The sequence below is a fragment of the Trachinotus anak genome, unplaced genomic scaffold (assembly GCF_046630095.1).
Source record: "Trachinotus anak isolate AG129_WGS33_773 ecotype Australia unplaced genomic scaffold, CSIRO_AGI_Tana_v1 ptg000028l, whole genome shotgun sequence".
Classification (NCBI taxonomy): domain Eukaryota; kingdom Metazoa; phylum Chordata; class Actinopteri; order Carangiformes; family Carangidae; genus Trachinotus; species Trachinotus anak.
Genome location: NW_027273879.1, coordinates 18,042,038 through 18,056,113, shown reverse-complemented (window position 1 = coordinate 18,056,113; position 14,076 = coordinate 18,042,038). Strand labels below are relative to the sequence as shown.

At 40.3% G+C, this 14,076-nt stretch overlaps 1 protein-coding gene across 1 annotated transcript in view; it reads left to right on the top strand.

The window, feature by feature from the left end:
• Nucleotides 1–14,076, top strand: part of LOC139611938 (collagen alpha-1(I) chain) — a 94,876-nt gene that overhangs the window by 26,673 nt on the left and 54,127 nt on the right. The window contains exons 2-6 of the mRNA XM_071467010.1: nucleotides 5,195–5,342; nucleotides 5,606–5,764; nucleotides 8,633–8,825; nucleotides 12,591–12,725; nucleotides 13,088–13,168. Of these exons, the coding sequence (XP_071323111.1) occupies nucleotides 5,195–5,342; nucleotides 5,606–5,764; nucleotides 8,633–8,825; nucleotides 12,591–12,725; nucleotides 13,088–13,168 (716 nt within the window). The remainder of the gene's footprint in view (nucleotides 1–5,194; nucleotides 5,343–5,605; nucleotides 5,765–8,632; nucleotides 8,826–12,590; nucleotides 12,726–13,087; nucleotides 13,169–14,076) is intronic.

Genomic DNA, 14,076 nt, shown 5'->3' with positions numbered 1-14,076 from the left:
AAGTGTTATACTTTCATAGTTTAAGAGGCATATTTTACTGCGCCTGCCTGGTCTGAGTTCTGTTTTGGCTCAAATATAGTTGGACACAATCAAAAATCACCAGTGGGCATGTACAGGACCTTGTGCAGAGTTTTATTTTACAGGTTTTGTCACAAGTTCAGTTCAGTTAACTCAGGGGATTTCTGAGAAATCTGAAAAAAAATAGTTTAGTGAACCTACAATTTCAAGGCAGCCTCACTCACTGTACATTTTAAGTAGAACATTTTGTATAAACTCCACATAGACACAAAACTGAGTTAGTCTGAGTGTGGGTAAATAATAAGACAAACCACAAGGTTACCCACTGACCGAGCTAACCGTGAAAGTCCTTACTGTTCACACATTTCTCCTGATGCAGAACTCAAACATCTGTTTTACTTTTGCAGGAAACAGAACAGGCATGACTGGCAGACTACCCCCCCCACCCCCCACCCCCCCCCCCCCCCCCCACCCTCCCTCTGAACCCTCTCCCCCTCTTAATGGCTTGATCTTTCGATTATAGTGTTAGGAGAAAAGCACATGAGTATGTTCCGAGGTTTTCCTTGAGGGCACATCGTTGGCACATGAAATGTTCTTTCATGAAAACTCCCGCACAAGTGGGGCCTAATAAAGACCATGAGAGCATTAGATCAGTAAGTGTGTGAGAACATTTTCCAGCTCCTAATTACTGCTCATTTAGATATTGTAGCATCAGCAGCCCCACACACTCCTTAGTGTCAGAGGAGTTTGTGTGATTGATGTTAATTTTGTTATTATGGTTCATTGCAATTTGTAAATTGTTAGAAGCTTATGTAACAGTGGGTCAAAACAACAGCTGATAAATGAGAGCTTTTCTAATAAACTATGTAGACTGGACATCTGATGCTTTTATAAACATACATTTCTGGAGATTGATCAGTTGACTGTGGCTGAATATGTAATATTTAATATTATAGTCTTGGTCTTGATTTAAACTCTAGTGTACAATTATTTATAGAATATTCTGAGCCTGTTTGACTTCTCCAAGTTAAAAATGGATGTTTCCACCTTTGAGGTCAATGTTTCCACATTGATACTGATTGGTTCTCTGAATTGCCTTGTGTGTTATCACATCCTTTAGTGGTAAAACAACCAGTCAAAAATTGTTTTTATATCACTCTTGGTCTGACAAAGACAAAACAAGCATTTTAAAGATGCCGCCCTGGACTCTGGGAACTTTGGACTTCTGTCGACTCTCTATTACACCCCATCATTTATTTTCAGTCCACCGTGAATTGACCAGCAAGACTCTCAGGGACAAAGCAGACATGAAGTGTCTGCAGTCATCTTAGAGAAGCTGTTTCTTTCATGTAACATCATATGCTAAAATGGAAAACCAATATTAATTAGCCATTAGAGGAGAAAGCACTAATGATAGTCATTGATCAGTGTGTCTTTTGACATAATAGATGACTCACTTTCCTGCTTGATGTAGCTGTGGGAAGTCACTGTTCTCTGCCCCATCTAATATCTAGTAGTGTGTTCTCATCCCATGTAACATGAAAGCATCAGACAGGGGAGTAAGTGTAAATTCTTATTCTTGTTACTGTTATAAAAGAGGTTATTTCATTTATTTAAAATGAGAAATCAGAAAATACAGCCATGATGGGCTTAAATCATTTGTCCTTGGAACTACTGCATAGCAAAATCAGATATACAATATTGTCATCCATGTTAATCACTGCATTTGAAAGGCATTGCCTCTTGAGTGGGGTGGACTTGGGACTGCAGTGTCAATACAGAGAACAAGACACCAGTGTAAACAGATACTTCAGTGATTTACTGTTTCTCTTTCAAGTTGGTGGAGTTAGAAGAGACAGATTAGAAAGAATGGTCAAATGCAGCAGAGGCCAAGATATCCTGACTTTTAGTATCCCAATGAATAAAGCTTAAAAAAACATTTCCCATAATGCAACTCAATAGTATCCATCATTAGATCTTGCGTGACTGGTAAATCTCCACATCTTTCAAACTCTAAACCCAAACTTTGTAACAATGTGAAAAATGTAAAGCCTCAAAATCCAATTACCCTGATGATGTCATCAGGGTTGTTTTCTTAAACTTAGTTGACTAAGCTCCATCTGTAGAGTGGCCCTTTAAGACTAGTATCTGTTTGCATATTTCACCTTTGAAATCAAATCACGACATTTCTGAGCAGGATTCACTGACCTCACGCTGTATGTCTCTCCTAAGAAAACATTAGGAACAAACTGTGAGATTAAAGTCTGAAATTAGTCTAAGCAGATGATTGCTCATCAGAATGTAAAAAAATGACTCTCAATTACTTGCTATTGTGCTTCTCAGCCCCTTTTTTTAAATCTGAAAACTGACGTCTTTTTTACCTGATTAGTAAACTCTTTGACTTCACGTCCCTCACAGCTGTTAGCTAAAGGTTAAAAGTGCAGTTTAAACCATTATTCAAATCATTTTTTTCTCTCCAAGTGGTTGTCGTCCATATATCTTTGAGGATTCTTGAAAGGCTGGTATGCTGGAATTTTTAGTGCAACACCAGATATGTCCCCCAAGTGTCATTCCTTTGGGCAGCAGAGTGTGACCACACAGTGCTCTGTAGACCAGTGATTTGTATGGCACCGCTGTCAGGATGACTGTAAAGAGAAAATAGGTCTCTGAAGGGCTGACAGACATGGATTCATTTGTAAAAGTGCTTGAGAGGAGCAGGGTTTAATCTGCTTGAGCAATCCTACAGTATATCTTTGGGAAAAGCCCTGAGGCAGTGTCAAACATGTTTTTAGTGGTTAAATCCCAGAGATTCATGTGTGGTTGCTGTTTTTTTATGCATCCTGTTGCTCATGTAGATCACTTTAACATGAATGTGCTTTAGTTAAATAGATTTTCTGGCATGTCATGCAAATGCATCCTATCTGTTAGCCCAGTTAGTCTCAGCACCACCTCCTGCATTATGAGGTGTAAGGGACTGATCTCAGTCTGTTCCCAGGTTAGTGTGATCAGTATACAACAATACCAGTCTCTGAATGGTGACTCAGTTTCTTCAAATATGATGAAGAGATGTATTTATAATCCTCAGGAGGAGTTGTTCAAGCACAGAGCAATCAACAACACCCACCTGTGGGCAGGACATGACAAATGGCACTTAACCTGCTCACATGGGGTAAAAGCAAAAGACTCTGAAAGCTTACATCTAATGATGGGAAATGAATCAGTGGGTGATGGGTAAAACAATGATCTGCACTGTGGGGCACCAAAACAAGGGGGAAAAAAAACAAAATACAAGCTTAAAATAGGATGGAATCTGTAGCAGTCCTCAGCAGATTTGAAAGGCAGAGGCCCTGTAAGTGGTTTTCCGTTTTTTTCATAATGCCATCATTGAGTGGTCTGTTTGCGGAACGTTAAGGTTTTTCTTAAGTGCCAACAGATGAATGATTTGGTTTGGTTTCTGCAGATGGCGGCCGCCTGGGTTTTCTTAATCTTGAAACAGCACAGATCATTTACTACATGACCAAAAGTATGTGGACATCTGACCTTAAAGTGATTGCTGAACGTCTTATTCAATATCCACGAGCAATAATCTGCTGCAATAAGAGCCTCCAGTCTTCTTTTAAGGTTCTCCACAAGACTTTGGAACTCGGCTGCAGAGATTTTCTCTCAGTCAGATACAAAAGCATTAGTGAGGTCAACCACTGATGTAGGGTGGTACGCACCTGACTCAGGCGATGTTCACATTCAACACAAAACTGTTGGACGAGGTTGTACAGGTCTGTCAAATAGCAAAAACCTTTCATTGTGGACCTGGCTTTGTGCATGGGGTCATTGTCATGTTGAAACAAACTTTTGCCAAAAAGTTGAAACACTATTGTCTAAAATATCATTATATGTTTTAGCAAGATGTTCCCTTCACTGGAGCCTTAGTGTAGGACCTAAGGGGAGTTGACTGGGGCGTACAGAGAGGAAGAAGTGAAGAGAAGACACTGTGTGACGTGAAAGGGACTGGTGCTTGCCGCCAGTTACTGTAGTTTATCAACACCGTCAGCAGCTGGAGCTGCAGCTCCTGGAGGCAATTTGCCCTCTACGGGCAGCGATAGCCACAGTTTGCAGCAAAATTTGTACACCTTCTTGGAGTCATAACTGAACAAAGAGACAACAGTATACAATTTTTGGATTCAGTATGACTTCAGTGTAAGAGGATTTTTTAAATGCTGGTAAACTCTTTAAGAGGTGATTGGCTCCTTTTAGTTTGCCAGAGAGGACACACATTAATGTCACCACATGCACTGACAGAGCACACACACACACAAACACACACAGAGTGCAGGGGAGAAGGAGTGAGCTGCGAGCCGCCATGCAGACCGGTAAAATGGATATGTTGCGTCACATCTCCTGGTTGGAGCTCCTTTAACTGTTGGACTCTCTGTGTGAGACCCTGTGATCTGTGATTGTGTGTTTTTGAAACTTATTTTGAGGCTGTGCTCCGTCGTTCATCCCTGTGTGCTGTGTAGCTGCCGTGTCTCTGGTGTAACAGCACTGTGCTGTGCAGGTGACAGGTCTGTTTACAGTGTTTGTGCTGTGAAAGATATTACAGCAGGAAAAGGGGTGAAAATAAGTGTGTTCACCCGGGTGTTGTGTTTACATTAATGCTGAACGGAGCTGGAGCCGATAAATACCTGTGTCTACTACATAGTCATTTGACCTGGGAGTGAATGCCAATTGTAACCACTGCTGACAAAAGTCTGATGTTAGCAGGTTTTTTGACCAGTGGAAAATGGGCTTTAGATGTAATTAAGTCTGATGTCCATGAATCCACCTAGAAATCAGAAAAAAGATGCTCCTTGTTACTCCAGAACTTGCCTCAATATTATGACATTTTGAGTTTTCTTCAGTATCAAAGTCATACAGTGATAACTGTCTGTAAATCCATTGGCACATTGTAGTCTGAAAATCTTGAAAATTAGCAGTCTGTGAATAGTTAATTCAGTATACTTTGTTGTTGTGGTAGTTTGCAGAAATGTGAACAATCAGGCGTTAAAAAAAGGGGAAAAAAACAGTTCTCAAGTTGTACCCCTCAGATGACTAACTTACCTCATAGCAACATGGAGTATATTAGAGGAGGAGGCTTAGTATGTTTATTGATGTGCATTTTCCCTGAACTGTCTCACTACAGATGAGGTGAACATTCTGCAGGAGCTTTCTCTTCAGGTGTCAAACAGCAGCAACGCCTCTGTGACTGTGGATGACAGCAGGTGTCCGGTTCTACAGTTGGGACAGTACTCCACCTTGGCTCTTCCCCTACGACAGCTCTTCACTGAAGGGTACAGTTTCTTCTTAGCTCCTTATTACTTGTGTCTTGCTACTGTGTATAAAGGTAAAAGACTTTATATTTGCTCATTTTTTGAAAAGCTTCCTCCAGTCAGTCTGCTGTACATTTTTTAATTAGCAACATGTTGTTGTCCACTGGTGCCCTCTGTACACTTCTGCCCACAGGTATAACTTGTTTAAGAAGGCCATGTGGTATCCTTTATGCTTTGAGAAGCAATTATATGGCTGAAAGGTGTGTATTTGTGTTTGTTTTTAGGTTTGCAGATGAGTTCAGTTTACTGGTGCAGCTGCAGAGTCCTCAGAGAGAAGAACGTAGCGTCTTCACCATGCTCAGCCCTGACAGCCACATCATGCTGCAAATACGGATCAGTGCTCACGCCGTCATCTTCATAGGAACGCAGCAACGACATTATGAGTGAGCCCACTTCTTTATTTTATTTTTCCTTTGACTTTCCAGCTCTAAATGAATACAATTTGAGTGACACTTATATATGTATTACGTGTTGCAAAACCTCTTTGGCAGATATAAAAACCTTTTATTTATGTTATCTTTTATGCATTAGCCTTTATCCACAAAAATCCAGGTGTCAGAATGTGGTTGATACATCTCTCCCAGGTAATTTAGGACGACTCATGCTCATTCCTGCTTCTTGGCTGAAGTGTATGCAAATGCGTCTCTAAGACCAAGAAAGGTTATGTGTGTATTTGTTTGCAGCATGTGTGTATTTGTTTGACTGAGAATTGTATTTGGCTGTCTCTTTGGTGGGATGATTTATTAGGTATCTCTTGGCAGGTTTCTCCTCTTGAAGAACCACAGAGCTTGAAGCAATACATCATTAAAAGACAGCAGATAGAACTGGGCCAACAGACAGACACACACAGTGATACTGTACCTATCATCTATTGTTGGCACATATTTGATTTTATTTCAATATTTTTTTTAAGCTGCTTGTCCATCAAGCATATGGACTGGCAGCTTCCACTTACAAGGTTTGGTTGGTTCTAGAGTTCAGCTAGACTTCTAGATACCCGTGGTTTTCCTAGACATTAAGGCTTCTCTGATTAATATTTATACATTCAGGGAACTTTACCATTTTACATGACCATTTACTGGAGTCTGGAGAGACCTACTGCATATTTGAAAAAAGTTATACAGAGAGTTTTATGGCAGCTTGGGAACCTGTGCCAAATCTGATGAATAAAAAACCAGGTAGATGTCTGGACCGTGAATGGATGCCAACCGTTACAGGAAGTCACCCAGCTGCCCTGGTTTCCTGGCTGCTTGGGAGCTGCAGGGAAGCAGAGTAGTGCTTCAAATTCACTCCTCCATTATAGCAAATACACTATTTTCATTACATATATCATTATTACTAAACACCAGCAACTGGAAATGAGACAATACGTTTACAATATGTGTGATCTTGAGATTTGGCTTCTGGCAAATTTTTCACACATGACACTCAGCTCCCAGCACAAATAGACAGAGAAAAGACTTGCTGATCTGTTGACCTGTAATATTGACATAATACCAGCAACATTACACAACACTCACACATTTCACTATAGTTTCTATGTCTAGGCTGAATCTGAATATGACACAGACATGACAAAATATAAATATATTTTTTAACCATTTAACAATCGACATTTTTCTGTCAAAAAATAAATCAAAAAATTTGTTTATAATGAAAAGAAATCCATCATTCCAGTAACCTGCAAACTCTACAGTAGCAGGTGACTCTAAGCAAGGTTTTACTGGTATGACCAAGTTCTACATATCAAACAGAGGGAGTTAGAAATAAAGAGCTGCCTTTACCATCTTCTGTTGGCTACTTCCAACATGATAATGCACCATGTTACAAAGCAGTGTAAAAAAAAGTGTGGAATATGGGACCTTTCAATGAGAGAGTGACAGTGACAAATACTAGTAAAAGATTCTTGTAGGTTTGGCTGATTCGACATGAACAGCCAAAACCCTGTGCAATTGCAGCCAAACAGTTAACATGTGCACACAAGTCAGTCGGAGCAGTCAGTTGGAGCTGAGCACTGAAATCTGGCAGCGAGGAGTATGGAGAAAGAACGGAGCTTACCAGACCTTCCTAAACCACTCCTCATCTTTGCTTGAGGCGAACGGCTCAAGGCGACATTAGTAACACCTCCGAACTCCCAACCAAACTATCAGTGGTCAAGTTGCATTTTACGTGTTGTAGGCACCAGATTTTGTGAAGGAATGATCATGTGTGGAATAAAATATACAATCTGGTTCATTGATTTTCATACTTTCATCTGCCAACAGTCCGCCACAAGTTCAACAATGTTGTAAGAGTGTAATGGAGCAAATGGAGTACTCTTACATTGTCACTTGTAATGACACCCACAAAAACCTATCAACTCTTTAGAAGACTTTTAGCCTCATTTAGCTCATTGTTTTTGTTTTCCAGCACATTTGCTGTATACTTCTGTGTACAGCGCTCTCGTTAAATAATTTCCAGCAGCAGCTGGCAGATAAAGCTCTGATACCCACTATCCACTACCTTTTCACCATCAAACAGCAGACAGACAAAATTAGCTGGGAAAGAAAGTGAAACATTTAGCAGCTAATGAACCAGATTCTTATCATGTAGACACAACTCCAATGAGATGATAATGTTACTCTGTGTCTTCGCTCTATGTAAATTGGCCAATATGTTTGCCAGACCAACTTTATAAGCTGATATTATGTCAGAGGTGTGTGTTTGACGGCATTTTTGTCCTGCCCAAAAAAAAACATTAAAGGTGCTGTATGTAAGTTTTGGTATTGCTACATGGCCAATGTCAGCATTAACAGCTGTTTACTTACCAGTCCAGGAGAAATGTAATGAGTTCAGCAACAAACTTTATTACTTTACTCATCAAGGCGGTGGAAAGCAACCCTCTTGTTTTTGCTTGTATTTCTATCTTCTTTTCTTCTACTGGAGTTAGCATGCTAACAGGCTCCAGCCTGGTCAGCTCGTCTTGTCCCTTTCCAATACTGAGTCACTGTAGTGTCCGAAGAAGTAGCACCTCTCAGAGGACGTATGATAACCTCTTGTATTGTAAGGCCAACAATGGCTGAAGCTCTTGGCAAGACAAGTAAACAGTTGTTAATGAAGATGGCATATGTATTTTGATTGTCTGCCAATAGTCAGAGAGCTCAAGCATGATTTGAATTTATCTCATAGATTAATTCTTGTAGACATTCATGTCAGGATGAATGAAACCAAAGACATAATTACATAATGTCCCATGTGTCTCTGTCTGTCAGGTTCCCAGTCAGCGGTTTGTCTGATGGAAAGTGGCACCATGTGGCCGTCAGTGTGTCTGCCAAGCAGCTGGCAGTGTATGTGGACTGCTCTCTGCTGGAGAGTGTGGACTGGGTGTACCACGGGATGGGGATCAGGAGCGACGGGCTGCTCATGGTTGGAGGCATCATTGAGGGCTTTGAGACTCCATTTGAAGTAAGTGGTGTCCACCCAGTTTTATCTGTATGTCCAGCTCTGCAACTTTCTTTTTCTTTTTTTTCTTTTCCCATGGATCATAAAAAGAAACACAAAGTCACACAAAGCCTACAATCATCAAGCACACACCCCATCACCTATTCTGTTAATTGGCTCATTTCTTTCTAAACATTTATAAAAAGCTGGATTTATTAAGTTTTACTCAGGTCAAGCCCTCAGCTGACTAAACAATGAACTTCAGCATGTCTGAATAGCCCCTTGTGGGATCTTAAATGATCTAATTTTCAAATGTTATTCTGTATTGTGTGTGTAATACATATTTTATGACTGGATGGTTATGCCTCACTCAGGTGATATGTAAAACAACTGTGTCAGGATAATAAGGCACATGTGTGAAGTCCAGTTCATTTGAATTTTGTCCAAAAAGACATGCATGTCTGCTCATCCTTACACCTTACACCCAGGAGAGAACACACAAGTAGATATTATAGCCCCGTGGCCCTATCCTACCCCATTCCCTTTTCATCACAGACACAAAGACATGTAACCCGTAATGCTTAGAAACCATGTGTTTGTTTTTCTAAAGTATGCGTAGAAATCCCAGAAACCTGCTCTAACCACAACTTCAATTACCCCCCAAGCACCAGTGTTACATAAAATTACAGAGGAAACACTGATGAGTGTTTGGACAGAGGATGAGCTCAGTATCCTTAACCCCTCTCCTTCCCTGTTCTCCACTCAACATGAAGACATCTCATTTCACTTTACTTTATAGTTAACCAAACCTGCATGTGTTTGGACTGTTGGGGGAAATCCAGAAGGAGAACATGTAAAATCCATGTGAAGTACAGATCATGTAAACATATGTTTTTGCTGACAATTTTCAGATGCATGCAATTAATGCATGTATTCTTTTAAGTTCATTCCAGATACTTTTCTTTCATTTCAGTGTGCTATGAGAATTTATTGGTAGACTCCTGAAACTTAACTGAATTGTGTATTCTGTCACACTGAACACCAAATCATTCATTTTTAAAGTGAAGTGCAGATTAAATTGAAAAGTCTTCCATTCATTGTTGATTTTGACCACCCGCAATACGCCTGGCTTTGCATTATGGGCATTCTTCTCCGGTTACAACAAGCAGTCATGTAGCCTGGGGACCAGAGCAGACAGTGTGACTGTATCACAATGGGGGTGAGGAGAAACATTTTAGAGGCAGCATCTGGATTTGTTCTTAGCACCAGATAGAATGGATTCTCCAGTGACTTGTTTCCCCTGATGACAGCTTTTTACTGAGCTCCAAGGACAGAGCACCTCCTCACTCAAAGGTGGTGACAGCCCTGTCTCTGAACTTTCTTTTGTCTTAGGCAGTGCTAAACCATTCATTACTGCACGCTGCTTTTATCCATAACTCTTACTGTCGTCCACTGCACTGCAGCATGACACATTCTGCTTAATCCTTATGATTTAAGATGAAGTATATGATAGAAATTAAGCAGGTTTTAAACTGGATTTAGGTGCTTTGAAGCTGCAGAATCGTACTGTGCGTTTTCAGTAATGTGGGCTTGAATGCAGGTCTTCAGTGTTATCATTGTGCTGTAACTCTTCCCCACCTTTCCCATCAATTTCACCTTCTTTTGTTTAAGGCCTTTGATGCTCATTAAGTAATAATGTTTTGATCCACACAAAGTTCCTTATTAGGTGTTAAAATAACTAGATGCTGCATGTCTTTCTCTTTATTTAATCTCGTAATAGTTCCAGGGATGTAATTATGGATTGATCCCTGTCTGTCCAGATGTTTTTTCTTTTTCTAGCATTAAGATTTGTTTACTTGACGCAGTCTCTGTGCAGTAAACAAACAAGTTGTTAGTTAAATGCTGAATCTTGTTAACATGTAATGAAATGCAATATCTATACTTAATTGAACCGATTTAATAACTCAACATCAATCACCAATAAAATGAGTGGAAAACTTTTCCCACATGAAAGTGTTCAGCAGATGTCTGTTTAGCAGACATGTGATTTGTTCACAGTCTGTTTTTAGGCCACAGCATTTTCTGACAGAGATGCCTCAGTTTTTGTGGTTCTGCACACACGAAACACCTCTGACACATTATCTTTAATTTAATGAAATTTAATTACCTCTACTGTATATATAGTTTTGCATCAAATAAGAAACACTCTTCTGATGTAGTTCCTTGAAACTTGTTACATACGTCTCCCACCTGTCTTGGGGTTTAATTTGAAGATGTGAGACCAAACAGCTTGTTAAAATTAGTTTTTACTTTTTCCAGGTCTAGTGTATATTAGCCATGTGATATGCACCAGCATGTTGGAGTCTGGCAAAATAAGGAGAAATTTACATTTTAATATTACAGATATATTTCATTTTAAATCTGTGTGGTCTCACCCTTAAGGTGATGCTTATCTTTCTGTAAACAAAGCAATTATTGCCAAACTGCACACACACACACACACACACACACACACCCAAACAGGTACACACTCCCAACATCTCACTTTGATGAACACCAGCCTGAGGACAGAGGTTTTTAAATCTCTGGTAATGTTTTATTTGTCATGTCACTGATAAAGTAAAGGATCCCTGGGAACTGTAGTGAAATGTATGACCTGCAGTAACCTCCCTGTGTCGACTGTGAGTGTTGAAACTTGTCCTTCCATTCTGTGTATATACAGCATGTGAACGTGCATGAAAAGCTGTACAGTATATAAACAGATACTGAACATGTCGACATGTCGATACAGTTTATCAGATAGAAGGAACCTTTTCAGACGAATCTGAATCTGTGTGTTTCCACGATGACATTTCAAGGTAGGATTAGAGGGTGTTTATAGAATTGAATTATTTACTAGTTTATTATTTAAATCATCAAATTCCATGATTTATTGCATTATAATCAGAAGAACTGCATCATTTGATTAAAATCAGTACTATAAAAGTTGATTTTTGGCGAGGACCCATAGTACCAAGTTGGCAGAAGATATGTGGGGTGATGGATGACCAGAGGCCCCGTGTAGGCAGATTGCTCGGTCCTTAGCAATCCCTGGTCGCTCCTTTGACCACAGCTTTGCTGCTCAGTATTATTGACACAAGAGGATTTAATGAAGATTCATGAAAGTGAAATTGATTTTAATAGAGCAGAGATTTGTGGATTTGACTTTCTGTTCATTGCAGTTGTTGAAGTTTATTGGAGCAGCTGATAACAGCACAGCACATACTGAATATGAGCAGAAGTTTGTTTGCTTTTCAAAAGGATTATATATTGTGACAGGACTTTAGTGTCATTTCATGATAACACTGTCATCATGGCTTCATTTACATGTGACCAAGAGATCTAAAACACCCTCACTTTTTCACAACTAGATGTTGTCCAGTTTTAATGTAGATATCTTTATAAAGTTATTATTTTTTGGGCTTTTATGCCTTTATTATAGTTCAGTGGAGACTGACAGGAAAGGGGGTAGAGAGGAGAATGACATGCAGGAAAGAGTCGGACCGATCGGGAGTCGAACCGGTGCCCGCCTGCTAAGAGCGTCTTTGCGCCCAAATGGTATGCGCCCTAAACACTCGACTACTGGGCCGCCCCTAATGTAGATATCTAGACTTCTTTCAGCCTTAAAACCAACAAAAGCATGTTTAGTGCCAGCATTTGAAAAAAGTGTTACAAAACTGGATAATAAAGTAGGTTTGTTGTGTCTTCACTTCACTGCTCACCCTGCACTTCATGTCTCTGTCTCTGCAGGGTCATCTCAGACAGCTGACCTTCCTGATGGATGACCCAGACGCCGCCCAGCAACACTGCAGCCACCACCAGCCCCGCTGCAGTGAGAGGGCCCCCAAGCCTCCTCGCTCCCCACACACTGACAACGTCCTGGAGGTGAGGAAAGATGACTGGAAAATGAAAACATGGGATCAGGAAATTTCACATCATTTTCACAAGTGAAATTAACCGGTAGGATGGTTCCTTTGACTTATGTAAACAGCAAAGCAAAGCAAAGTCTTTTGAAGCCCACAACCCAGACACTCAGACTCCTGCAGTTAATACCTTGACTGCAGAACGTGTTATATACTATGAAGCATGATAAAAGATCATCAGAGGATTTTACACTGCACTGACTTATGTGGTTTTGATCCAGTCTGATGACTTTAACAACTGTTTGGTTGTTCATCGGTTTAGCCCTGAGCTGTCTTTGTTTGTGGTTTTTAAATTTAGAAATTGTCGCCTCTGTTTCCTCACAGAATATTCTGCTGTCCTCAAATGACCTGGAGGACCTGCTGGGGGATCCCGAGGATGAGTCATTTTTGAGCCTTGGCAGAACTGTGAGTAGAATACGTTGGTCCCTAATTGCTGAGAAACCTCACAATGCTCTTAAAAGCTGTGTTGAAAATCCCCTGTTCATTTAGGTGTTAAAAACAAACAGAAAAAACACACAATTGCCTGGTTTCACAGCTGTGTCCCAAAGCTCTGGTTGGAGAGCGTGGGCAGCTGACCAGTCGTCATGGTGATCATGTCCAGCTGTGGACAGGCAGGCAGCTTCAGTCATGTATACCAACCACTGGTCTGGTTTCACTGGCTTTGTTTTTTGTTTCTTTTTTTTCCATTGGTCTCTGTCTGTAAAACCACCAGTCCAGTGTCTGTCATTAATTAGTGCTGTGGTGCTGAGCCTCAGGCGTCAGAGGCCCCAACCAGCAGCCCCACCTCTCATCCTTGGCTGACTGGCCCACTTTGCTTGTGCTTCTCTGTGTATATATATGTGTGTATATGTGTGTGTGTGTCCTGTGAGACGCCTGTGTACCTGACCTGTCTGCTTTGTGGCCCATCAGTCTGCATCTGCTCACTGGTCTTTGTTGTGGCCTGCACAGGGGTTCATGTGCGTGTTGAAACTGAAAACCTGCTCTGATTAATTATAGGTAGAGGTCTTTTGATTTTTACCAAAAACATCTGGAAATATAGTGGCGTTTTTATTTTGAATAAATTAAAAAATAGTGAGGAAACAACTGAGGGAAAGGAAAGAAAGAAAGAAAGAAAGAAAGAAAGAAAGAAAGAAGGATTTTAAAAATGTTTGCAGCACAACCACTGCTTCACCTTACTTTCCCTTCACTTATTTACACTGTGTTGTCTTTTCTAGTTCCTTAGTTTTTTCTTTTTTAACCGGTGTAGAGCTGCAAAGTTGACTTGCAGAAAAGTAATCATTAATAAATCATTTTCATAATCTCACAAGTTATTT